Source organism: Anopheles funestus, chromosome 3RL (genome assembly GCF_943734845.2).
Source record: "Anopheles funestus chromosome 3RL, idAnoFuneDA-416_04, whole genome shotgun sequence".
Taxonomy (NCBI): domain Eukaryota; kingdom Metazoa; phylum Arthropoda; class Insecta; order Diptera; family Culicidae; genus Anopheles; species Anopheles funestus.
In genome coordinates, this window is record NC_064599.1 from 58,169,782 (window position 1) to 58,197,445 (window position 27,664).

Below are 27,664 nucleotides of genomic sequence, written 5' to 3' on the forward strand. Positions count from 1 at the left end.
TACATTTCACAGCATCTTCGATTTGTTTTTATTTTGATACACGAACAAAAAGAAAATGCAATTTTGAAACAATTCTAGGTAATCAAGTTTTATTGTGGTGTTCTATTTTTCCCACAACAATGTTAACCCGTACCAACTTTTTGCGAATGGAGCCTAATCCGTGAATACCAGTTTTGCATTTTCAAGTCTTCGGTTTTGCAATAATTTAGGGTAAAATCCTTCAAGCTAGTAAGTTAGCACAATGATACAGAAATGGCATACATTTTTCTCAAATAAAACGTCTCAACTGAAAACGTCCTGTTGGAAAGTGAACAATTTTAAATCGGCGAAGGGCCGATCCCACAGTGTACCTGTTTTGACAGTTCATACGTCTGATTGTCGGCTGTCGAAGCAAACGTTTCGTCGGCTTTGCTTTATGTATATGTGTGTGTATGCACATACAAAACGTCTGATCGTCGGTGCTACAACCAAAATCGCCATTTTTGTCTTGCTCCAAAATCTACCCGTCGTTCCGGAACCGACTTTAAGCTGGATTTTACGGTGGTTGGTAGATCTAATCGACTGCGTCGAACTCTCGACCCTTTCCTGAAAGGGTCGTATAACGTGCTAACGCTGCCCAGGACTATGTTGGAGTTCTAGAGCGCCTAGTGTAACACGGTCAAAAGTCGGCTGCAAAATCCCAGCACAGCGCTCCGCTCTGCCTGACCAGTGTACGTGTGTATATGTGTGTGCGTTTGCTGTTGTGCTCTGTGTATTTCTTAAAAACGGACTCCTTGCTAGGTCTCGTTCACGCTTGTTTGCTTGTGCTTTCCGCAGCTCAATACACACACACACACGCACACAAACACAAGCACAGCGCGTGAGATCAGCATCAGAACTTGGCCAGTCGAGTTGGCCGCGCACGAAGGGGAAAGGTTTTGCATCAACAGCTGTGGAAGGAAGCCGGGACGAGAACGTAGCGAGAAGATAGCTTTTAACCAAAGTCGCTAAATCAACAGGAGCACCAGTAGTAGTGGCTACGTGTTTGGGAAAATTGAGCATAATCATCTAGTGATACTACGAAGAAAAAGAAACATCGTAATCAACACATCTACACGACTGTAAACCAAGGGTTACCATCCTTCGAACCAATCCCCGATTTCTTCATTGTACAGCGAGTGAAGGATGAGGGTGCTGCTGGCTGGACGTACGCTGATAGTGCAACGACAACCGATCAAGCAACAACACAAATGTCTGTATCAAGTGTTGTAAGAAGCGAAAAGTAAGCAAGACAAAGAAAAGTAAACCTCCACCACAGCTATTTCAGCATCGCGGAAGGCGTCGGGAACAGTGGGAACGTGGAAGAAGAAGTAAGAAGATCTCCCAAGCAACGGAAAGAAATCACACATGGACGGAGAGTGGTGCTGTTTGACACTGCCCAGAGTTGTAGTATGTTATTGATGGAAGAAAGTCGGCACAAAATCGTGAAAAAGTAGGCTGCAGCAGTGGAGAGTTTGATACCAACAACAATATTAGCATCGCGACATGGCGTCCGATACGGAGGATGAATTGCTGCCAACCACATCGGTCAGCGCGGCATCAGCGTCAACTACGTCGGCAACTAGGGCTGGTCGACGGTTGCGAAACCGAAACGTGCTGAACGTAGAGGACAGTGATAACGACAGTAGCGGAAGTGGACCAATCGCTGGTCCTAGTCGGCGTCGGACGGTACCGGTCGCCAAGATGGACCTGGCCTCAGAAAGCTCGGAGTGGGAATCTGATTGGAACAGTGACGAAGAACAGCTGCTGGAAAAGGGTGACAAGGATGCGGTGGCGGCCGTACTGGCAAGTAAGCTCGGTTACGCCTCAGACGAATCAAGCGGTAGTAGCAGTAGCAACGACAGCGAAAAATGTCCCATCTGTCTGCTGTCGCTTCACAATCAGGAGGTCGGCGTACCGGAGGTTTGTGAGCACGTATTCTGTGCCCCGTGTATCGAGGAATGGTCACGCAACGTATCCACCTGTCCGATCGATCGGAAAGGCTTTGAATTGATCAACATCTATGCGGATTTGGAGCGGCGGCAACAACAAAAAGAGGTACTACGGGTGTATCGCGTCCAACCGAAGCCGGCCGAAGGGGAACTGGATGGTCCGGGTGCGGAAGGTGTAGGGTTGGTCGCTCCAGTAGAGGATGAACTGACGTATTGTGAAGTGTGCAGGCAGGCACACAGCGAGGAAACGATGCTGCTGTGTGACTCATGCAATCTCGGCTACCACATGGAGTGTCTCAATCCGCCTTTGCTTGAGATCCCATCCGGTTCATGGTATTGCGATTGCTGCTTTGCATCCGGCTCGGACGAGGACGACAACGAGCTGCAGGATCTATTGGACGATCTGAACGAGATCGGCGGTATGAGAGAATCCCGGCTACGGCAGCGCATCCACAGTCCATTGCGGATTGTGCGGACACGCCAGAGTGAACGTATAAGGGCGGCAATTTTAACGCGAGCAGCCGCAGCGGTACGATTGAACATGGTGCAAAGTTCACCCGATGGAGCTGGACCATCGACGGTGGCGGCAAGGGTACGTCGGTTGGCCGCTGGTTCTTCCGCCCACGGTGGTAGTAGCAGTAGCAGTAGTCTAGTTGCGGTCGCAGCACCACCACGTGCCCGCAAGACAGTAAAGCGGAAGAGGCGGCGTCGCACACGGCGAAAAATTCTCAGCATGATAATCTCCGAGTACGACGTGGATGACAACGACAACGGAACCGGCGTAGGAGGGCCCGGTGATGGACAAAAGTTTGCGATCAAGCGCAAAAAGCTGTACAGTACACTGAGGAAGCTGCGCAAGAAGCGTGCGAAACGAAGGAAAAGTACCGGAGTTGGTGGGATGGGTGGAAGCAGACGGCGTGCAGCGGCTGCTGCAGCTGCACTGGCCGCCAACGGTGAAAACGGTGATCTTTTGAGGTCAACAAATGCAATGACGGATTCGGTACAGCGGCAACGCATCGGTACAGGCATAACGCCACTGAAGATATTCGGTGGTCGAAACGATCTGGACTACTTCAGCGATGACGACGACGAGGAGGAGGGCAGCAGTACCGGAGGTGGTACGGGCGGTACCGGCGGATCGACATTGGTCGCAGGTGGTGCGATGGGTTCGCGCTTGCGAAATGTGCTCGGACGCAGGCGAGTATTGAAAAGTGGTTTTGAAAGTTTTAGCACACCTTCACCGGGAGAAGCTGCATCGGTCGGATCGGATCTGCTCGGTAGCATACTTGAGAGTCAAGAGCGATGGCATTCGCGTGACGGACTGCGAAACGTTCGCATCAACGGTGGAAAAATTGTTTTCCCTCATGACCCATCACATAATGCTGATCGCCGGCGGGCACCTCCTGCTGGACCGAGCGGAAATGCGAGAGAATCAATTATTACGGGAGCAGTGAATGTGGCTGCTAATACACCTGGGAGCAGTGCGACCACTCAAACCATACCGGCCGGTGGTAGCAGTAGTGGAAATACCAGCGGGCCACCCGGATCCAACTCATCCTCGAATAGCATCGTCACCAATGGTACTGGTGGTGGTGGAATGAGCGGTGCAAGTGGTAGTAGTACTAATACTAATGCATCAGCCGCTTACACCGGTTCTTCCGACAACGTATTAATAGGTTCCCCATTGAGCGGCAAAGCGTCCGCCACAACCGCAGTAGCGTCGGGTAGCAAGCTGAAAAAGGATGACGAAACGGATGAAGAGGAGAACGAACTGTCCCAGGAGAATAAGACTGTTGCCGGTAGTCGACTGCCGAAAGGGCTATCCCATCATGATGTGGATGCTGATGCGGGAACCGGTGTGGCAGCCGCTTCCGAAAATAACTGTCCCAATTTCTCGGTTTATTCGTCGGAGACGCTGCAGTACGCGAAAGGTGGCGCTGATGGAAACCAACCGTACGATCCGCTCGATAGTGAACAGCGCACGGATGACGAAGAGGATGATCGCTTTGCTGGCGAACGGGACGAAGATTTGGTGCAGCTCGATGATGACGATATGGACGGCGAACCGTACACGGATCCGAAGCAAAGTGCTGTAATCAACGAAGGAACCGCAAATGGAGAGGATGAATTGGCAGCAGGACCAACAGCAGCAGCTGCCAGCAGTACGCCTGGTACTGTCGATAATGTTGACGAAAACGACGAAGGTACACCGGCCCGTGATGAGTTCGATTCGGACAGTGACGATGAGCTGAAGAAAATAGAGGCAGATTCGAATCGTGGTGCGGATGGGCGGCGTGGTGTTGGTGGGCTAGATGCGCTGACTCCACCCTTAACGACATCGCTAGTCGCGGCTTTGGGAGCTTCGGGTGCAGCAATGGCAGCCGCTTCGGCAATCGCAACAGCTAATTTCGGCGCACCGGCCGGTTTGCTGGCAACGACAGAGGACGACCGTAGCTACACGCCCTGCCTGGATGAGAAATATCAAGAGCGCCGGGAGTTGATCGATGCTGGTGAAGGTTCATCTGGTGAGTGTACGGCTTTGCTGGATGCATCGTCGCGCTTTCGCAGCCAGGGCAGTGCTATCGATTCGGCCGGCATTGATGGCATGGATACAGAGATGATCTCCGACGAAGATGATTCAGCGTTTGCTGATGCAGCAGCAGCAGCGGCAGCGGCAGGAGATCGTGTAGGCGGTGGTCCATCCACCTCCAAAGGTGGGACAGCTGGCCAATCATCGAAAAGGAAAGAGCAACTGGCCTCCTTCAAGAAGGTAACGAAAAAAGGCCGCGAACGCAACTATCGCGAGAAGGAGGCAAAGAAACGATCGTCTAGAGACCGAGGACGGCGGGGAAACAATACTAGTGAGCACGGTGATGCAGAAAGAGGCGCTCGCAATGGAAATGGTGATGGGGACAGTGGGGCTGAAGGTAGCAAATCAGCCGATCGTCGGAATCGACCACGTCGTCCAAAGCGGAAAGAGCTACCTCGTTACGATATTCGGTCGATTATTGCCGAAAAAAGACCCCGCATCTATAAAGATCCCTTCGGGAGAGATATTACACCGAAGCGACGGTCACGTACACGTTCACCCACACGCAGCCGGTCACGCGAACGGCGCAACATGTCTATTTCACTCTCACCGGAACCACTGCCGGCAGTAAGAACTCGTGGTCCTGCTTCTGGGTTTTCTTCCGCTCGTAGGCGCTCCCTATCTCCAGCGCTTCCACCACGCCACCGAGGACGGTCACCGCCACACGGGGTACGTTCACCTGTGCCCCCGTTCCGTCGGTCACCTCACCGATCCTCATCCCGATCGCGATCCCGCTCGAGAGGCGGTGGTGGAGGTGTCGGACGCTCTGGACCGCTTGGACTGCGGTCACTTTCTCCCCGATCACCGCCACTTCGTGGTCGCTTCGGGCGTTCTCCGCGCTCACGATCCCTATCTCGCTCGCGCTCTCATTCACCGCCTGGGCACCATCGTCCGGCTGCAGTGCGTCGAGGAAGCTTTCGACGATCGTTAACACCTTCACGTTCCCACTCACCGCCGGACCGACGAGTTGCTAGAACTAAAAAGAAAGGCAAACGAAAGAAGCGATTAGTGTCTGCTAGCCGTAGCAGAAGTCGCAGCCGTAGCAGGAGCCGCAGTCGCAGTAGGAGTCGTAGTCGCAGTCGAAGTCGAAGCCGTGGCCGCGGTCATAAAGCATCACTAGCGGCGCGGAACGTTGGCCGGAAGAAGAAGAACAAAATCCGTCGCAGTGTGACCCCTCCGCCGGTGAAGAACGTGGGTAAGAAGCAAAAGAAAAGAAAAGAACGAAAAAGATCACTTTCCCCGTTGGGATCACGTTCGCGGTCTCGCACACCACCAACAGCACCACCTTCCGCATCCGGCATACTTACCGAGCGATTTGCCAAAGGAGGAACGTTAGGAGGAGGAGGAGGAGGAGGCGGAGCAGGAGGACAACGGCATCGGGATAACTCCTGGACACCTCCACCGCTTCCATCACTGGCTAGCTCCCGTGCAAAAACCAACGGACCGGCATCATCTGCAACGGGTGCAGCGAATCTTACGGTAATTCTCACGAACGAAGAAGCGCTAGCGAAGCAGCAAGCGGAAGCGTTGCACGGTGGCAAAGAACGGGACGGAGGGCGCAGCAGTAAGCAGGCGCGGAAGGAGGCGCGACGGCGGGAGCGGGAGGCCCGCGAGAAGAATGCCACTCTGCCCTCGAAGGAAGTATTTACATCGGGTGATAATATTCTTGTAAGTGTTAGCTTTAACGATAAGAGTGCGTCGTCGGTGGTGGGATCGGGAACGGGCAAGGATACCAGCGGACAGGATAAGACGCGCACGGCGAATGTACCGGCATCTGAGCATTCGCGGCATCACCACCACCATCATCATCATGGCCTTGAGCGATCGAGCGGTGGTAAGCAGCAGCAGCAGCAGCGACAAACCGATCCGGCTACGGTGGCCGGTTCCGGTGCGTCTGGTAAGCGGCAGCGACCAACAGAAGGCGAGCGGCCAAAGACTAAGCGACTCGATGGTCGGCTAAAGCAACGAACCCGCCCTGCCGTCGATATTCCATCGAAACCGGTGGTAATTATCGATCTGGATGGATCACCATTCCGCGTTTTGACACCGTCACCGAAAGCCGTCATCGTGTTGTCCGATAGCGATACTGAAAAGGACAAAGAGCGGCGTGGTGGTGGAGTGGCGATCGGTATCGCCGGTAGTAATGCGGGCGGCTCTGCGACCGGTGCAAACATCGACGCAGTAGGAAACGTAGGTCCATCAATGGGGCAGGAAAAGAACAGCAATGCCGGGGGTGTTGGATTGATGTTGCGAAGTGGTGGAGCCCCTGGAAGTACGCTCGGACAATCGCTTGGACTAATGGATGGACCAAGTGCGATGGGAGCGGGTAGCGCAGGTGGACTATCAGCGGTTGGTGCGGTAGCTGGCACGTCCAGTTCAAATGGTGGAGTGCTGAGAAAAACGCCACCCGAACGACGCTCACCCGTTGATGACATGTTTGGACCGAAAACCCCACCTGGATTCCCCACCAGCAGTGGTGCTGGTGGTGCTGGTATTGGAAACCAACAATCGCTAAAAGCACTGCAAGCACCAAAGTTTTCGATGCAGGTCAAAACCAAGTCTAGCAACGTTCGACCGGTCAACCCACTGTACGATCCAGGCGATTTGGACGAAGGCAAAGAAGATAGCCCGGAACGGCAGGAAGGTGCGGCAGTAGGTGAGGGAACCATCGGTGAGGAAAGTGGTGATTTGCCACAGTCGCAGGGAAGCTTAGGAATGAGTTATGGGGCGGGTAGCATTGTGGGCGGCACAATAGCAACCGTAGGACCGAATACACCACCGGAACCTGCACCCCAGTCACCTTCACCCGATGTGTACGATCCTTTCGAGCCGACGAAATCACCTTCACCGTCGCCGACTCCCGGTGGTTCATCGCGTGACCGATCCGATGCACTGTCGATTGGAAGGCTTTCCGATGAAGAACAGCCGAAGACGACGAATAGAGAAGGTCCGGTGTCGGGTTCGGTAGCTGAAGGTGGTATGATGCTGCTGGACAGTGGCACCTCTGCTAGTGCCGTTGGTTCAAGCGATACCATGAACGGCGTTAGCGTCGGAAATGGGGCGGATGTGGTACATTCGCGAACACCTCCACAGTCGCTAATAGGACGAAGCAATGGCAACACTGGTAAGGTACAAGTGCTCAGCAATATTGTCCTGGGTGGATCGGCAACGAACTCGAACGCGAAAGTATCCGATCCGGCCGGTACCAATTCCGATTCGGACGTGATCTTTGACGAGTTTGTACCATCATCGAGTGGACCGAATAATAACCTGATCGCAAAATTGCCACTTCCACTGACCGGATCCGCTGGCCAAGGCCAGCAGGGACAGGCCGGTGGTAAGTTCGGTGATTTCATGAACCCGACCGACTCACCCTACTCGCCGGGTGCGAGTGATTTCGACGATTTGTTTGAACCGCCCGGTGGTGCGAGCATGGATATGCTGGATTCCCCACCAATGCATACGCATTCCGGCAAGCAGCAGTCTAACCATCAGCAACAGTTGAATGCGAACGCGCAACTTCCCGTGGGACGAGCATCAAAAACGATGCCAACGACGAAGGCGGCTAAAAAATCGACCAACCAGTTCGACACCCTGTTTGGCTCATCGCCGAACCAGCATCACGGTGGTAAGACGGGTCGCAACCGGAAAGGTCCACACAAACGCTCGAAGGGAGGTACGTATCGAGGGATTGCCAAATATGCCACCGTTACGAGCTTGTAAAACAAATTTTCTTTTCGTTTCTTTTGTAGGAAAATCCAACCAAAAAGGTGACACTGCTAATGACGAAGATCCGTCTAAGTTGTCGGATAAGGAGAAGGTAAATTTTGTTTTACTTATTACAATGCAATGCAAATTTGTTTCAAACCCTTTACCATTTTCCATTATGTGTGTGTGTGTGTGTTCGTGTGTGCAGTACCTGAAGAAACTCAACCGTCTCGAACGCGTCGTCGAGGAGGTCAAACTGGTCATCAAACCGTATTATAACAAGAAGCAAATTAACAAGGACGAATACAAAGATATTTTGCGTCGTGCGGTACCGAAGGTAAGGTTCGGCAAATGGTTCGATGTTGATAAAGCGTTGTTAACGTGCTACGGTATACTTTCTACAGATCTGTCACAGCCGCACCGGCGAGATAAATCCCATCAAAATACAGAAGCTCATCAAGGCGTACGTGCGTAAGATACGCGCAAAGCGGCGCCTATCGAAGAAGGGTTCCGGTGGTGGTGCCATTGGTCAGCTTGGATTACCAATGGCAAACAACAATGCAATCATACTCTAAAACCGAAGCAAAAGGGCTAAAGCAAATGTGTCTATATATCCCGATTCTCAAACCTGTAAGTGAAAACATGCGGGAAGCGGTACATAAATGGGTATAAACATCTCATACCCCGCCCGAACCGTATGGGCGATAAGACAGAACAAACTAATTCAGCTATGAGGAGGATGTACAGTCACCGGTTGCTGTAGGGTTAAATAATAGCAAAGCTGGAAGTGAACAAAATTAGCGAAATCATTAACAATTATTCCACACGATAAAATAGCAGAAGAGATAAAGCAACAGGCAAGGAGGTCGGAAGACGAAATTATGAGCGGAAAGCGAATGAAGAGTGTAAAAATTACAAACCGCTTATCGTAACAAGTCTCGTTTAGCAAGCAGTGTGTACTTTAGGTATTTTTAATTAATCGGTAATGATTAGTGCTAAGATTAGGTTTATTTTTGATTAGTTACGATTGGTATTTTATTCACCACCCCCGCCCTTGTCGTTAGTTTTCTGTACAGACGTAAGGCGAAGTATGTATTAGGATAGAATGTTGAAAACAATTCGCAATGGCGCTTGATATGAAGCCGAGCGGTGTTCCCCGGGCCCAATTACACTTGATGGTAAGGGATTGATTTATTTCAAAATTTACCCACCCATCATCTTCCTTCCATTCAAAAGTGTACTTTCCTTTGTGCGGATTCGACTGTATGTTGCCTATTTTAGAGAGATAGAGAGAGAGAGAGAGTGAAGATAGAATTCCATTGTGGGAAAGTAGCTGACATTTCGTACTGTTCGCCTGTGGTTTTGAGTTCAAATCATGCGTTAGTGCATGAAAAGGACTATGATGAGGAAAGAAGAAGCAACATTTAAGCGAGAGAAATAGTAAGATCGTATACAATTACTTATGGCGAACCGTTTCAAGCGAAAGTAATTAGAAACAAGGAGTGCATTAGAAATTTTAAGTACAGCAGCAATGGTTGTACACATTTGTGCGTGTGTACATGTGTGCGATTGTCCTGTCTTGAGTCTAGTGTATACTATTGAAAGTTCACTAAAACCCCCCCCCCCCCGAGATGCTTCAGATACATTGATAAAGTTAAGAACAAACCACATTGTTTTAGTTGCAGACGAATTGGCAAACAGAATATAGTGCATACTAATAAAAAGCAAGTACAGCAAAACTAAGAATAGAACAAAAGATAAACAAAATCGAATGTTAAACACACTTTATGTACGGTACGCTCCATGTTTGCATACTGCGTGCATCAGCGCGGTTGCGTGTAACAGTAGTAGTGAATAGAAATAGTAACGTTAGAACCTATTAGAACCCAGTCCTTGTGTGTAGTAAACAGTAACGCTGATTGTAGGGGTGATTGTCCGCTAGATCACAATTGTAAGTATGGAAATGGATAGTGCATAATGGAAGCGCATCCTTGAACGTAACAAGTGTGTGTTTTCAGCACTAGAGCAGCGTCAACCGACCGATTGGTTCATTTTGATTTGTCAACGGTTTCATATTCTCCGTTGCACGACGGTAGGAGAATTTGAACACGTGCTACTAGGCTTCCTTTACGCGCGAGCAATGCAAATGGGTTGCAAATTCATCAACCATGGTTCGCACACTGCAACTGTGTTGTGCGGCATTAGAATATAAAAGAAAAACAAAACAAAACACAGATGTAACATTTAAGATATTTATAGATTGGTTGTATTATAGAAAAACAAAAGCAAACGGAAAACTGTTGCGGCGGAGGAAAACTAGCGAAGTGTTACACACACACACACACACATTCAATAGAGATAAAGCAAAAAAAAGTGTAAAAGCCGCTTATTATAGATTCTCCCAGTGGGTGTGATAAAGCAAGTCGAACAGTTTAGACGCTGCGAGTAATTGCAATCCAGATAGAACCTCTCTAACTCTATATTTCGCACCCTACTAAAAGGATTAATATACCTATTTATTACCAATAATATCCACTGCACACAGTCACCGCCCCAGCATATAAGATACACAGCCACACATCTTGGCTAGCGCGAAACATAATAAGTGATAAGCAGCAGATAGTGTACTGGTAAACCGCTGCTAAAGTAGACGCAGCTAATATGATGGTCCGATTGTTCCGGCATATTGTAGGCAAGGAAGAAACAAAATAGAACTGTACGTGGTTTTCGTGGCTCAATTAAATATGCGATGGAATCCTTATTCGCTCACGAGCCGAAGTCAACCGTGCGAAGAACTGATGGTTTTTGCAGTAAATTAACCGGATAAAGATTATATTTATGAGCGGTTTCTAGAAATCGGCGTCGTATTTTCTAATGTTCTAATACACTTGCTCTTTGGAATTATTGCGCAAAAGCATCAGTGATGAAGAAAGTAAATAGGAGGGGAAAAAAAACGAAACAACCGGCCACAAAAAAGGGGCCTGTGGTGTGACGTGTGTCAATAGCAGAATCGGGATGCAGTACGGTATGGGACGGGCGAACCATCATAGGGTATTGTAATCTTCTCTACCATAGAGTCACGGAAAATTGGAACTGGAAAGAAAAACTTGGTTTAATAAAACATGCTACTATTTAAGCAAAATGAAAAACGAAACAAAAAAAAACCAAAATGCATTTTGTATTGCAGAAATGGGGGAAACCGAAAGCTAAAAATGTTTAACGCGAGTAACAAATATGCCGTTCTTCAACGCTTCTTTTCTCGTTTGCGTTTGATAAGGTTGTCACTGAACCTTGATTAACGTTAACGTTGATAACAAGTTTTTTCAAATATAGAAACGAGTTAATTGCATATTGTAAACCTTTTTTTTGCTTAGTTTGAATTACGCTTAATACTAGTTTTTTTTTTGTTATTTATTGTTCGCTGTTAAGTGAACAATTTTTGGAAAATAGTAAAAGAAAGTGCAGTAATGGTAAGAAATAAAAACAAATAACTGTAAACTGTGAAGAAAAAAAAAACTTTATAACTTTATTAAATATAAATTTCTCTAAAAAGCATTGTGTCTGCGATAACTTTACAACAAAGAGCGTGTAAGTGGTAGTGTTCAAACTACCCGCTACGCGATTAAGCTGCCTTGTACACGATGCGAACATTTGCAAACATGACTTTTTGTTACATGTAGTGTTAATAATAGTGTTTAAATAATTATATTAAAACAAAAAACCACATGCGCTAATATCGTGATACAACGAGAGAGTGAATTGATCTAAATGAAGCCGTGAGCAGCGGACTTCGAAATACAACACAAAACAAATGCCTAATGCTGTTGCATCTGATTAAATAGGTAATCTGTGTCTGGGATGCAAGACGGGGAACGTTGACGTACACGTTTAAGGCATTGGGCATGGCTGGAATGTTGTCCGATTGTCTAACACTGTGCGTGTGCCCGTGTGGGTATTGATTCTCCTTCTCTGTTCAAATCTTCATTAGCACCAATTTACCGACTATCGCGAACACGCTGCAGACGCTCCATGCCAACAATTTTCAACAGGCTGTGAAAACAATCCACAAACGGGTAAGGGAGGAAAAAAAAGAACGTAAAAGGAAATGATTAAATTATACTTCTCCCGGACAGGGTGTTAAACAAAGGTATTGGATGTAGTAATGGGATTTTAATGAATTAAATTTAAAAAAAACCCCCAAACTAATGCAAACTATCATTTACTTACACTCGTTTCAGGTTTGGATAGTAGCAACCGATATAAAGCAGAAAGTTGATCGGGAAAGTTCCGACCCAGCTGAGATGGGTTTTGTTCGCAATTGCCAAAGCATACAGCTGACCACAACGTTCGCTCGTCATACGTCGATCGTTCGGTTGGACGGATTGATTATATTTCTGCAAATGGAGAGAGAGAGAGAGAGAGAGAGTTGAGGCACCTTTTGGAAAATGATTCGCCCAATGGCTTACCGCGCCAGGTGTATCGGTGAAACATTCCTGCAGGAAGTTTGTTGCCGTCGGTCCGGGACAAAACATCGTTACGTGCACGTTAGGGAATTCATTTCGCAGTGCTTCAAAGTATCCCTATAAGCGGTAAGAGTTTTGAAAAATAGTACATTAATCTGTGAACAATTGTCCCTTAGCTATTTTTGTATTCTTGTTGTGTCGTCTTACGTGTAGCGCATGTTTAGCACCGGTGTATGTGCCGGAATTCGGTGCACCAATCAACCCAGCCGTACTGCTCGTCACCGCCAGATGACCCTTGATTGAGTTGCGTGCAAAAAAGTTCAGTGCTACACGGGACAGATTGACCACGGCGAACACATCCAGCTCGAACAGTTCCCGGTCGACTTTAATGTTGATCGAGGCCCACTCGGCACGCTGCGATCGTCCGGCATTGTTCACCAGAATGTCAACCGTTTTGAAGTGATCGAGCACCATGTTGAAATAGTCATTGTGATGATTCAGGTGCAGCATATCCATCTCCAGCACGTACACATCGTTCGGTCCGAGGCTTCCGTTCGATATCGCTAGCAAAACAAGTTGGAAATTGTTATTCAAACCAAAAAAAAGGAACATATTTTGTTCAGTGCAACCACTATCCCCACACACCTATACAGGCCTGTTTCACCTTGAGCAGCTCGGAAATGTTACGAGCAGAAATGCACAGCTTAACACCATGCTTTGCCAATGCGATCGCCAGATCCCGTCCGATTCCGCTTGATGCTCCGGTAATCCAAACCACTTTCCCTTTCAGTGAGGCTGAAAATTTAGAAAAACAGAACATATGAGCACACGTGAAGAGGATTACTACTCCCCCCGGAAGTAAGTTCTTACAGATGGGTTTGCCCAATTTGGAGAGAAAGAAAAGCTCAATGTCCGAATCAAGCACGGCCCACATAATTAGCCGGACCAGGTGGTACACGAAGAAGCTGATTGCGACAAAGTTAAAGAAGAAAGCCATCTTCTGTTCGTCGGCTTGTAACGCACACAAATCCGCCCTCGATATGATCACAACCAGCACACGCCCTTACTAGAGGGAGTAATTGTTATTTTGTTGCGAACGATCAACACCAAACCCGAATTGTCGCTGCTATATTGTCAACCCACAGGAACGAACGCTGTCAAAAATGTACGTGCGCCAAGACAAATTGCAAAGACCGTGCGCGATGTTTAACGCAGCCCGATATCACACGACGACAACCGTACGCACTTTCTTTTGTCACCAGTCGTCGGAAGGGGTGGTTGGTGTAAAGGTGAGTATGCCCATGAAAGCCCTACTGCACTTTTGATAAAACACCGTACGGACGCGAACAGAGAGAGCTCCCAACGCTAGGTACGCCGTTGATCGCGTGCACTTGTTTTTCTTTGCGTTTTCAACTAACGCATGTGTGACCGGTGTGACCGGTTCGAATATTTAGGAAATAAGGTGCACAAACACACCCCCTCCCGATAGGGTGTTGATTGTTTTGTTCGATTTGCGCACTGCTGACACCAAACCAACAGGTGGGATGGACGCTCGTGTTATGAATCACATCTGCGCATATTGTTCTCACGCATGCAATCTGTCAAAGGGAGTTAAATTTAATCGGTCAAACCGTCGGCGGTAACACACAACAAATGCATTCGAAAGTGTTTAAATCGCGCTTATTACTTCAAAAGTATATAAATAACATTTTTCAGAAACAAATACAGCAAAGAAAATTGATTTTGTCAATACCATAGCCTCAGCACCCGGTAGCTGTCAAGATCATGATCATATTGCAATGCAGGGTTCGTCTCTTCGCGGTGATGCGGCTCTATTGTATATTGGGTATTTCTATATTAAAAATTGGTATTTCTCTTTTGCTAGTTTGTCATGAAAAAATCGCACAACTCTTCTCTACTCTTCTAAAACCGATAATATTGAAAACTCTTATACTACTGCACCTGCACCAAAATGCGTTGTTTGATTTGATAACGTTTTGTTACTGTTTGGTAGCCGGTACAAACAGCAGGGAAAGACGATAAGAAATATAGATAAGGTTGGATTTGCTTACCCTAGTTGGTAAGGCATCCGTTCGCCATGTTCTTTGCCGATTGTTTTGTGAGATTTACTAAACATTACAGTGGATAATTGACACCAGATAAGTTAACAGCACCGACGCTGTTGCGTCATTTTTAAACAACAAATATTTAGTATGTGAAGCTTAAATCATCATAGACCGAAAAATTTAATGAAAAGAAAGAAAACATTAATTAATCTTTGTCATTAATTTTATTTTAGGCTTGTTAATGATTTCTTATAAAAAACTTCATTTTGTTAATATAAACCAATAAATTGAATTTAATATTCTGCTCTAATATGAAACTTAAAGACACATTTGATAAACAGTGTTCGGATATTAAAAAAATAACAAACCTTGAGTAAAAATAACGACATTGGATATTTTTCACTTAATTAATACTATTTTTTGCAAGTTTGACTTTATTTCCTAATAACAATCAAAGCAGGAATTTGAGCAGAAAGTGTAAGCATTTAAACATACAGAAACACCCTATTTCACGAAAGATACATCGTTGGCAAAAATGTACAAACGCAGCAAAACCGTACAAAAAAAAAACTGGAGCAGTAAGGACTGAAGCTATATGATACAGTGTGGCACGAACCATGGCCGGTTCGCAATGTTCTTATTCGGACTTATTCTTAATCGCTCCCATGTCGATACAGTTGATCTCGAACTGTTGGATCGGTTTGCCCTGCATGTACGCTTGGGCGTAGAAATTGCCGAACAAAAGTATGAACGAGATCATGTAACCGATCAGGGTGTAGTGCATCCAGAGCGGGAATTCGCATCCCGTAATGATACCGTTGATGCCGAGGATCATAGCGACGGTGAACTGTATCAGCTGCAGGATCGTCAGATATTTCTTCCACCAGAGGTATTTGTTCATGTGCGGACCTACCGCGGCCAGACCGTAGTACGTGTACATCAGCACGTGGATGAACGAGTTGACCATCGCAGGAAGGAATGCTGCAAATAGGGAGTAGAGAGACGAACGAAAATGTTAATTTAAGATTACCACAATCTTCACGCGCTGCTTCATCGGTTCATTATAATTATGCTTATTATGAAGAGAGTAAATCGAATCATAAAATAAAACTACCACCAACAAAGTTGATAACACTTGCAACCCACAAACCCTTGATGGGAGAGAGCGAGAGTTTGCATACAAATGATGTGTCATTTATTTCATTTGTAGCGCAAAGAGCAGCAATGCAAATGGATGTAAATTCGGTACTTCTTTTCGTTTAAGATAAACGAAAAGTGGAAGCAAAAATGCGCATTAAAATGGCACTTTTTCAACAAATGACCATTGGTAGCGAGTACTTAAATATTTAATCGATTTGCATGCCTTGTCTTTTCCCTTTGACGAGGACTCAATTTGTTTTCGTTAATCGAACCGTTCAGAAGGGTAGTGTGATCAGAAGGGAAGGATTTAATGCAATATGAAGCTGCACAACTACTGCTGGTGAAGCAATTTGGCGTGTAATGGTTATGTTATACTAATTAAGTGACATTGACCGATGATCAACATTATGTTTTGTTGTTTTACATGATGTTAACGCTTTGTTGAAATTTTGTTTCCTGAGCTGGATGGTGGAATTTCAAAGTGAAAAATAGTTTTGATTGACGTCCATATCCAGAAATATTTTATGTGGTTTATGAACAGTTGAACACTAACACAAAATTAACCCAAAATAAGCTGCTTTATATGGGATAATTAAAAATAATCAGAAATGATTTAGAAGTTAAAATAAAACGTCCTTAATGTCATGCAAAAGATCCTGATGAGATCTGGTAAAATCTCGATAGAAAGCTTATCCGACTCGTCAGGATGATCATGACAGGTGATCAGTACACTAACACCTTCTTATGCTAATGTATGATACGTACTGCTTCCACTCGGAACCCACTTAACGCCGATCCACCAGAAGGAGAACATCGTGCTGTGATGGTACACGTGCAGGAACGTCAGCTGATTGTCCTTCTTGCGCAGTATGAAGAAGAAGGTGTCCGAGAATTCCAGCACCTTGGAGAAGTAATACCACCAGACAGCATCAACGATCTGCAAATGGAAGAAGACACCGGCAAAACCGCACAATGAGAAACGTATTAAGTAAAGTCACAGCCAGCGGGCAATAAATTTTCCCAATCGACTTTAATTGCGCGGGAATGAATAATGGACCGAAAGGAAACGGATGAAACCGTAATCAGCGAAAGAGAAACCGATGCAGACGACCAGCTGATCGAATCGTAGGAACATTAAAAATCTGGCAGGATCTGAACCGCTTCGAAAAGAAAACCACAAAACACACAGTCGTCGTGTTGGGGTTTTGCCAACGAAAGTGAAATCTTCGCATGGTTCGTTTTATTGGTTCGGGCTCGCACTTGCACTCGGGAAGATCTTGTGTTTTTTGGTGCAAAAGAGTAAAGAATATTTGTTTCAGAAAAATAAACCGAATGCAACAAGTTTGAAGAGAAGTCGCCATCCTGTTGAATTGTTCGAATGAGAAAAAAAAGAATAACGAAAACAGACGTGCAGAGTGTGAAGCTTGACCAGATAAATCAAAAGAAAACCTCAAACCAGAAAGACCACGCGGTAGATGTATGTCAAAGGGCAGTTGCGTTGTTTTGGGGCGGTAAATTGATAAATCATGCACCTCGTTTCACTCGGCATGTGGAGTCCTTCCTGAGGGTTAGCAGGGAATCACGAAGCAAGAACAGGAACTATAATTAAGAGCTTTCGCTTTGCTCAGTCAGTGGAGTCACTGGAGCGAGAGACAGTTTTGTGGAGGTTTTCATTTGTCGGCGCGATCTACAACTGATCGCTGCCATTGATAAACTTGATGCCCTGCAGATCCATGACGATGGCGTTGACCTTATAAGGCATCTCGAACAACAATAAAATACCGGATACTTGCACTTTCGGGTCAGTTTTTTTTTGGGGTGGAAAAAAGGGAACAGACATTGGTGCACTGTTTTACTTACACGAAGCTCCATCGGATGGAAACTCTGCCGGCAGGGTTCACAGATGTAGCTGTACCGCCGCATGGTCGAACCGATGAATAGCTGCAGACAGATGTAGAGATTCAGCAGTGCCATGGCCAAATTGTACGGCACCAAAAATGTGGTCAGGTCGAACGGTTTCCGGCTAGCAAGAGAGAGAGGTAATGGACATTAGACGATCAGTTCGAATGATTCCAATTTGTAATAGAAGGCAAAGGTCGGTGCTTACTCGTGCATTATTTTTGGACCAATCCACACGAGGAACAGATATATGCAGACACCTGTCAGCGTGGGTATCGGCGAATCCACCATCGGCCATCCTTTCGTGCGAGGATCTGCTAGCGTTAAAGTCCATTCGTAATATCCAAACACGTCGTAAAACGGGATGCTTTCGCTAATGTTGGACGAGGTCATGGTGTTGTCGATGAGATGCGTTCCGTTCGATCGATACGGAAGATTAAAGTTGTGGTGTCGCTGTACTTTGCCTCTAGCGATCTTTGCCTATTGGGAGAGATCAATCGAGATCAGATGAGATCAGTTTTAGGGGTTTGCTTTGTCAAACTCAAACTAATTTTAAGCATGTCTGTAAGGAAACTTCTATGTTCTCTCGGGTTTCTTGGACAATATATCGGCTATTACTTTCAACAGTCTTTCAATTTTCGCAACTTTTTAAATTTATTTTTTCTGCAATGCATGAGCAGTCAGAAGTTTGTTCTTTTTAAAATAGAGATTTTTTGGTAATTTTGCAAAATTTATCTGAACTTTTTACTTTAATGGTTTCTCGATTATTGACGATGACTTTCAACAGTTACTGAGCAGGTTCATATTCACTTCTGGTTTAATTGCATCAGTTACCATAAGTAAAATATTTAATCCTGGGTAATGAAAAAAAAAAATTCTCCTTTTTTTGTGGTTTTGCTTGACTTTATTCATCCTTAGAAGGAAAGTCAGTCCTGCGTACAAGGGAAGAGCCCGGACGGGATTTGATCCCTGATCTTGTCATGTAGAGACCGGCGAACATCTCAACCATCGTAACATAAAAAAAATAATAGGAATAATATTGACTTCTGACAAAAAATTTTAATACAACTTGTATTATTAAGAGTATTTAAATTAAAAAAAAAATGTTTCGTTCTCATGTTTTACTAACATTCGAAAAACAACAATGTAGCGAAGAAGAGCAGTTGTGAAATCTTTATATTTGACGTTAAATGTTTTAATGGAGTTGTCTCAATCGCTGGGTAAATTATCATAAAAAAACACATAAAGGTGGTACCAGTGTTTGTAGACTGTTATCGAACGTCACTCGAAGATGTTTTTTTTCATGTTCAATCAATACAAAATATTTTTTCAACAACTAAGCAATTGTTCCAATGTTACTCACTCTAATGAAACACGGCGGTTGAGGGTGTTAAAACGGTCACTCGTACGAAAACGGTCAGCAAACTTCGTCAACACACTCGGCCAATGCCACGACGACTTTGCTTGCGCCGGTACGCTAGCTTTTCTGACGCTCCGAACGCCCTTTGGCAGAATTTGGCGCAACTTTGTAAATGTGTGGTTTTGTTTTTTGTTCTTTTTTGGGGTTCTATGTTACTTTCGGGTATCACCGGGTTGCTTTTTGCTGTGATTGGAATTTTTGTTCTGCTTGCGAACAAACACGCGTACGGGAATTCGACTTCGAACACGAACCTTACGTTGTACCTTAGCGGGCCGAAATGTGCTTAAGTGGAAAGTTTTTCTAAACGAAACGCGATTTTTCACCAACAGATAAAGTACATCAGCACACCAGGGCACACACACTTGCCGAAGAAGCGATCTTCGATCATCCAAAGTCGAACCAAAAAGTTGTTCTGTTTTGTGAATCAGTTTTTCTTTTGCCAAAAATTTTCTTTTTTCCTCGCTCCTGCAGATTGCACCAACTGTACACACACTTGGTTGCAGTATGCACCCACTTTTCGTTACTTTTTTTTTATAGTCCGTCGTACAACCAGTAAACTCGCGTTGTGCACGGTTCGACGTGCGTAGGAACAATGACGCCACCGTTAGCCCGCGTGTGGACAGGAAAGCGCGAACCGGCCACGATTTTTCCCTGATCGATGCATAATTATTTTTGCACTTTTTAGCGCACCTCTCTCTCTCTCTCTCTCTCTCTCTCTCTCGCTTTTGCACCTGCATTTCAATGCGATCGTTCGGGCGGGGGACAGTCGATGCGCATGATGTCGTGACCCGCGACACTTGTTTTCTGGTGGTGTTGCGCCGTGAAAGAGTGAGACAGCCCAAAAGGCGTTCGTAAGGAATCGATCGGTGCGTGTGATCGATGTAAAGGGGGGAAAAACAGTTAATTGTTGGTTTGAAAGATGCAACCGATCGGGTTGATGTATGGTGGACTTGTACACCGGTAAGCACACGGAAGGTTTCTATCGAACAAATATGTTCTTTGACAATGAAAGCAATAGAAAGCACACAGGATTGTACACTGTATACTAACAAAGACAACATGAGAACAACTCAAATAATAATAAAATTGATTGTCTTCCCCGGGCTAAACGAGACAACCGTTGCAAAGCAACTTTGTTGATGATGTGGCTGTACAGGCTGTAATAATAGTCAAATGTTTGATGTTTGTGAACATTTTCGAAAGATTAATTTGCAATCTTCCGCCAGGTGACATTTAAAAAATCACGCACCAAGAAAGATGGCGAACGAAAGTTAGTGTCTGTTTGGCCATCTTTAACCATTCAGAGGAGATTGTGAATAGAATTTTTTTTAAATTTCATTTTTTTTTTGTTAAGCTATTATTTACTTAAACACAGCTTTTTTTATCACCAAATGGAGTTGATTTAATTTCTCTCTTCACAATCTTTTCTTTCTGCTTAATTAGTTTTGTTTAGTGAAGTTTTAATCGCAAGGTTCTTCTTTCAGGCAGGGCATTCACTGTCTGGGGTTTCTAAAATCAATTCCATTCCAAGTTACCATTTGTATGTGAAGTGAGCTGACAACAAACACCAATCTAAACGCATACTAAACCGGCGGGGTCATGGGTTAAACGGCTTTTCCCCGGTTAAGAGTTTGCTAATGAATAATTGCTTTTGCTGTTTGAAATTGTTTTCATGAAGTAAATTAATTTGTTCCATTGTTTTCACATTGATAGTGTTAAAGTGTTTTTTTTTTTTATATTTTTAATTAATTAATTAGTGACTTTTGAAAGATTTTTCCCCCAAAAAGATTTACTGATAAATATATTAAATATTACAATAAAACGTAATATTCTCTTCAAACACGATAAATTTCATTTAAATATTTATTTATCTAAACAAAAATTGTTCAAAAAATGCTAACTTTCTTCCTTGTGATAGGCTTGAATTAATAAACAAGTCAGGAAGAATTTTATACAGCTCATTCCAACCGGTTCTGGTGGACAAATTGAGCGCGTCCGCATTCTATGGCGCAAAAAAAAACAAAACCCCACAATTAAAAACAAGCTTCATCCCACTCTGGCTGGAGCGGACTTTTCTGCTTCTTCTGGTTGTCCCTTCTAAGGACAATTGACCACATGGGGTGTGCCCTTTGCACTTTGTTTTACCTGCTCACTTTGACCTAGATGGAGATTAGATACGGAAGGTAATATACAGCGTGTCTATAATCAATTTTAATCGGCTGCTGCGTTAATTCTTTTGATGGCTTGATCGTTGTTTGCGGAAAGGTATTTTGTACTACAAGTTTCACGACCTTTGTTTTTATACATTTTTTTTATTCTTACTGTATCAAATTTCGTTAATTTTTTTTTGGCAAAAACTGGCTTCCAAAAAACCCTCAACCTTGATCAATCCCTTTGCCTTGGCAGGTAAAAGCGGAAATTTCCCTCCACTTAATCACCATTCGATGACATAAATACGCGTTTAAAAAAGAAAGTTCATGATCCTTTGCTGTTGCTGTTGCTGCTGTCTGCCTTACTTCACCGCTAATGGATCGCTGGGACGAGTATATGCAGTGTCGTTGTGATTGAGGATGTTTCGCACAAAATTAAAACATTTATAGAAAATGAACATCGTGGAGGCTCCATGGGGCATATGGGGCCCCGATGCCATGCATGCCATACATCGATAATGGGTATGTGAGTAATTGATCGGGCGTAAATTTACGATAAAGATGCTGCGCACGCAATATCCGGATACGCAATCGATATGAGCAAAAAATTTCGCAAGGAAGTGTAAGCTTTAAAATAATGTGATTACAACAGTTTTCGAGCAGTTGTTTATTTTGCATATATAGTAACGTGGAGAAAAAACCGTAACGTGTAATATTCTTATAAAAGGATCTTTTTTTAATGTAATTAATATATTTACAATATCTATATATATAAATCACTCTTTCCTTAGTTCTTATTTAAAGTTGTTTACAATTAATCATAAAATAAAATATTCATTTCCAGATCCTTGTTGCCTTTTTCAAATAATGATTACATTTGTTCGTCCTTTTTTGTCTTCACACGTTATTGCGCACGGATCGAAACTGCCCTGAACGAAAGTGAAAAGTTTCACAGTTTACACCTCTCTTGGCCACGAGCATTACAAAGGCCGCTCGAATGCCACAAAAGAGGATGCAATTGCATATGCGGTCCATCCAAGACAAGAGCTGGGCAAAAGGATGGTGAAACTCATGTCATGTTTTCCGTTTTCTACACACCAGCATCATTAGCAAAAAAACCGGTGTGTCAGAGGGCGAAAAGAAATCGTTCCATTCCTTCCTGCTGCTTCCATCCCTTTTTGATGGATAATGCGTGAACCGCGCAATGGGTCATCTTCGCTAAAACGTTTTGTTTTTGTTTTTTGTTTACGAGTGTGATTTCGTGTTTTGTTTTCCCATCGGAATAGGGGTTTTGAGGGTTGTTTCTTAGCATAATTGTAACTCAGAATTAATAATATTATGTCCCATTGATAGGTAACAGGTGTAACTAATGTAATGTAAAATGAGTAAATAAATAATAATTTATTAAAAATGGTAATAATCATAAAACGGGTTTTTGCTTATCGCAATAATCATCCTCATGTCAGCTTACCGTCAACCAAATCCTGTCAACCAAATAGCTGTGTTACAAAAATTCATCTAAAGGCAGCAGGAAGAAAGTCGAGTTCCTGTGCGTGGAAGATCCGATAAATCTTTACGCGTATCCGAAATTCCCGCGACGACAGGTTCCGGTGTATCGTTTCACTTTATCGCACTGCCCTTTGACCATTACGCCCCTGTAAGCTGATGGATACTTTCGGGCGGTGTAGTGGGGTCGAAACAGATCGCAGGTTTCGAAAAGTTTCTCCACACAACCGTAAATAACAGATTATCGTTAGCAGCGATGTGAGTGAGACTGTTGGAGCCGTTTGTGGCCGTATGGTCGGTTAAATACAAGCAAAACACATCGTTAATGCTAGCAAACAATTGTGTGTGACATCCTTGCTAAAGTGGATTGTAAATAATGATCATTTCATTCGATGGATCGAAGTTGCTAATAAGTAGAATTGGAAGTTAAGTCATCAAAGTCATCGAAGTCATGGAATTAATTTAAATTTAAATAATTTAAAATAAAAATAAAGAGCAAAAAATCAATTCTTCTTATATTTTTTTCGCTTTAATATTATCTTTCGATGTTGATTTCATGAACAATTTTTATAGCTCCAGGGATAGTAGAATGTTAGCCTAAGGTCTCATAGCGCTGTGATAAAGTTGGGGACACCATAGTAGCTGCCAAGGAAAAATATTTCTTAGACCTCATCTAGATCCCGGTACACTGCCCGTTGAGTTGAGTATCTATCAATATTGCTCTTATTAAATACGAAATATAAAGAGATATTAAAGACAGCGAAACTCTTGCAAACATTAACCATATGTTAGGTGTTGGATAAAGTAGAAAAAGAAATTGAAGAAGAAACAAAAAAAAAATGACTACTTACGACTAAAAGAGTTGAATAGTGTAGTGGATATTACCTTGCAATGCATATCCCTCTATCAGAAAAAGATTTCCTTAATTTCAAAACAAGACACGAACCTTATTTTTGCCTCATATTATGAGCTGATACATTTTGATTTTACCATATTTAGCGATACAACAAAAAGCAACGTAAAAGGAGTTCACTAAAATTGATTAAACTAGTCATTCTTTACGTTGCGTTGATCACGTCATGAGAATGACATCGGTTGATCCTTTGCGAATAGTCCTCTAAAGGCGAATAGGTTCTAAAAAAGCTTAATAGCACATATCAGGCGATTAGTTTAAAACACCCGTCAAAGCAATTGTTAAGTTCTAAAGAAAAGAAAGTGTTAAAAAATCAAACCTTTTATTGTGTATAAATGTTTTGTCAAAATGAACTTTAACGTAATTTACTGGCTAGATATTAAGTAAATCGATTGAAGCCTGTACAAAACGCAATCATAAGCACTCATGGTCAATGGTGCTGTTTCATCATTTGACGAGATTCTGATTGATATCGGCAATGCCTTGAGCAGTGTTTGACTAAACGCCTTTGTTTCCCGGTGGTGGTGAGAGTTACCATCGTTGGCGAAACTGGTTTGATATGAAGGTGGCATTTTTTGCTGTTGTTTGCTGTTATTCTTACTTGTTTGTAAGCTTCCACATGTCTACTTCTTGCTCGTTACTGACACGGCAACTGATACTGACGGGTTCTGCCTGCGCTTGGCTTGTAACGTGCTGTACGTATTGTTTTAATTGAAGGACTATGCGGCTTGTGCGCTATCATTATCCGATCGAGGATCGAGTGAAGGAAGCAAGCAAATGATCACTAAATACCTTCATCAATAGGACCGGGGGGCACTGGGTAGGAGATTCTTCGTAAAACTGCATTAATGGTTATCGTATGCAAGGTTACTAACTTCGCTAGAAAACCCGAAACCATTAGAAGAGTTGCAGCAGAAGGCGAACGCGAAACGATCACACGACCTCCTGCAAGGGGTAATAAAGCTGAGCAAAAAAAACGCCCCTCCCTCGCACGCATACAAGTGGGCCAGCAGGTGCATTATGAAAAGTGGACAATCGGCAGCCGACATTACAGCGGGGGGTTTGATGCTTTTCGAGATTACGGCTCGATTAATGACAGTTTCGCGGCTTAATCGAAGCATAAGACTAATTTTCATCTTCCTGCACAGTGGTCGACCTTCATGTTTTGTGTGTGCGTTTCTTACAGACCAATAATCATAATAACAAATAACTTCAACGAGCGGGAAGCAACGAACCTCGTTAGTTTTCGATAGCTGGATTTGTCTTTCTTCCTTGATTGTTTACCTGGACGCAAGCAAAAGAAAGTAATGGGAAATGGTTAAAAGCTTTGTATGTCTTGCATGCATGCGGTTTCACAATTGCAAAGTATAGCAACCACATCAGCAGGAGAGAGAGCGAGAAAAAAAGGAATAAAAAAGTAGACTGTTTTGATCTCCACCTTCAATAGAAACGGACAACAGATTGCTTTGATCGATGGTTCGCGCTACTATGCGCACAATGTATGATGCAGTTCGTTATGTCAGGAAGAAAGAAAAAAAACAGGTTGGTTTTTTTTATCACATGCGATAACTGCTGTGTGGTGTGGCTTTCTATATCCTTTCTTAGCTTCCACATTGCCCAGTGGTCAACTGGGGTTTGATTGTTTAGGAATAGGAAATGCCCGAATATCTCTTCCTTATCGGCACAATTTTACGCCATCGGGTGATCAAAAAAAGTGAAAAATACTTCTTTCTAATAATAATTAAAATAAAAAAAACAGATTAAAAAACAATTTCAGTATTAAAAGTTGGACAATTATTCATTCTTTTATAATTGTTTCTTGTCGTAGAAAAAAAACGAATGATAATTAATTACACAACGTATTAATGATCTTTCCCTTTTTCCTTCTATCGTCCATCTTCAATGACACATTCCGCGGGTGCCACATTACGCCAGAGAGAATAATTCCATTTGTCTGACACGCGTCACGATCGAGAAACCGCGGTTCCTGCACCGCTGCACTTGAACCATCTGTCCTCTGTGGGGTCGAGGAAACCGGTGGCTCTAAAAGGTACGGCAGCAGCGTTGCAATTTGTATATCTCCATTTCAGGCACCATGGATTGGGTCAATGATTGATGGGTGGTTAACGGGCGTGGGTCGTGGACATACCGTGCACAATGCATCCGTGCAGTACTATTCGGAAAGATACACCTTCACGCTGGATCTCTATCTCTCTCTCTCTCTCCCTGTGGACATTTAGTGAGATGTGGTCTTTTAAGACAAGGATGGTGGATGAAGGTTTTGCAAGTTCGGAAGTTCAAGTGCAATCGAGTGGATGTGTGAGACCGCTTGTAATACCGAATGAACAATCCGGGAGCTTCGCAGGGATTGAAGCAATAAAAATGCGCATCAAGTGCGAAAGGTTAAATGCAAAATAATTACGATGGGATCGGAATGGAGTTTACCGGTCGATTTTTTACGTTTTTGTTTTATATTAATCTAAAAATATGCAATTTGCCCATCTTATACAAAAACTATTCCAAGACTGATCGTGTTGAATGAATAAACAGACAAAAATAAATTTAACCGGGTGTTGGATTGTGATCACATTATCTAAATTTGCATTCTTCCTTCCATAAATGAGATGTTGTTAGTAATAAAAAGAAATAATACTAACATGTCTTTCTAGCAAAATACTTTCCTTAGGGCTTTCCCCGATTGCTTTCGTCCATGTCATCGTGTTCGAGCAGCTTTTGTCACTTCAAATGATCAGGTGAATCGCGGGCGGGCGAGCGGGATGCACCACGACAAGATCCATTAGTAAAGTCTGATGATTGATTTTCTCTAGGATGTAGTGGCAGGTAGTTGCAGTGTTAAACTGCGTCCACAGACGAATGCCACCGCCCTTCAATGTTTCAACCTGCCTACGAAACTAACAATGTCCGAACACTCCTTCCGACGATCAATGGATGTACGAGTGAACAAACGATTGTTCCCCATTTGTTGCATTTCTCTTCGGTCTGTGCGGGATTTGTCTGTTTTTTTTTGCTTTTCTTTTGTCCATGGGACGCCCTTTGGACGGCATTCGATCGACACACCAACTCATCGTGCGCCGGAAGTGGATGTCATTCATTTCGTACAGGGAAAGTTATAGGAAGTCTGTGTTTGTCGTTGGTGGAAAAATTAAAACCATAGATCAGCATTTTGTCGACTAACTTGCTGTGAAGTAAGAGATAATTAAAAGCATAACCATCATTCATTAAATGAAAATGCAACCGTGATGACTCGCAAAGAAAATGGTTTTGGAATTAAAAAGGAAATCAACTTTGAAATAAGAAAGAAAAGGGTTTTATAGTTAATTATGAAGATAGAAGCAAACTTTAACATATCAATTTTAACGTGTTTTAAATACTGTTATAGTGAATAGAATTTAAAAAATTGTATTTTTAATAATAAATCATTCGTTCATTGATGGACCTTGAATTATCATTAAAAAAAATTTTCAAACTGCATCTCATTCAACTCCTTTTCTCAACTCAAGTTTTTCTTTTCTTACGTTACAGCTCGCACATCTTGCAATGCGTGCGGGTGAAACACAAACAAATGATGTTTGTTGATGCAGCCACGCTCTGCACCCCCGTCGGCTGCATTCTCCCAATACAATGGAGTGGAATTCGCTCTGTTTTCTCCACTCGAAACGACCCGCAGATTACACACAGATCGGTCCAATCGTCGGTCACTTTCTTCGGCAGAGGAGAACAAATTTGCATTCGGTCATGCAAATGTGCACCGGCCGGTCGACGTGCCAAAGTGGCGTTCAAGCACTGTTCGTGCGAAATGGATGCCGAGTCACGACGGT

The 27,664-nt window shown here is 44.0% G+C and overlaps 3 protein-coding genes across 3 annotated transcripts; 1 reads left to right on the forward strand and 2 right to left on the reverse strand.

Annotated features, from left to right (window-relative positions):
• Window positions 1–338: 338 nt before the first annotated feature.
• LOC125767523 (PHD and RING finger domain-containing protein 1-like) lies at window positions 339–11,626 on the forward strand. The gene is made up of 4 exons (XM_049434167.1): window positions 339–8,236; window positions 8,313–8,380; window positions 8,477–8,605; window positions 8,673–11,626. The coding sequence occupies exons 1-4, from the start codon at window positions 1,525–1,527 to the stop codon at window positions 8,841–8,843; spliced, it is 7,080 nt and encodes a 2,359-aa protein (XP_049290124.1). The 5' UTR covers window positions 339–1,524; the 3' UTR covers window positions 8,844–11,626.
• A 136-nt stretch (window positions 11,627–11,762) lies between these two features.
• LOC125767546 (dehydrogenase/reductase SDR family member 7) lies at window positions 11,763–14,498 on the reverse strand. Its single transcript, XM_049434227.1, has 6 exons — window positions 13,602–14,498; window positions 13,377–13,526; window positions 12,939–13,294; window positions 12,735–12,848; window positions 12,496–12,662; window positions 11,763–12,318 (listed from the first exon to the last, which is right to left on the reverse strand). The coding sequence occupies exons 1-6, from the start codon at window positions 13,726–13,728 to the stop codon at window positions 12,264–12,266; spliced, it is 969 nt and encodes a 322-aa protein (XP_049290184.1). The 5' UTR covers window positions 13,729–14,498; the 3' UTR covers window positions 11,763–12,263.
• Window positions 14,499–15,190: 692 nt separating this feature from the next.
• Window positions 15,191–19,855, reverse strand: LOC125767548 (elongation of very long chain fatty acids protein 4-like). The gene is made up of 5 exons (XM_049434230.1): window positions 19,200–19,855; window positions 18,045–18,316; window positions 17,798–17,960; window positions 16,703–16,874; window positions 15,191–15,778 (listed from the first exon to the last, which is right to left on the reverse strand). The coding sequence occupies exons 2-5, from the start codon at window positions 18,227–18,229 to the stop codon at window positions 15,435–15,437; spliced, it is 864 nt and encodes a 287-aa protein (XP_049290187.1). The 5' UTR covers window positions 18,230–18,316; window positions 19,200–19,855; the 3' UTR covers window positions 15,191–15,434.
• Window positions 19,856–27,664: the final 7,809 nt, after the last annotated feature.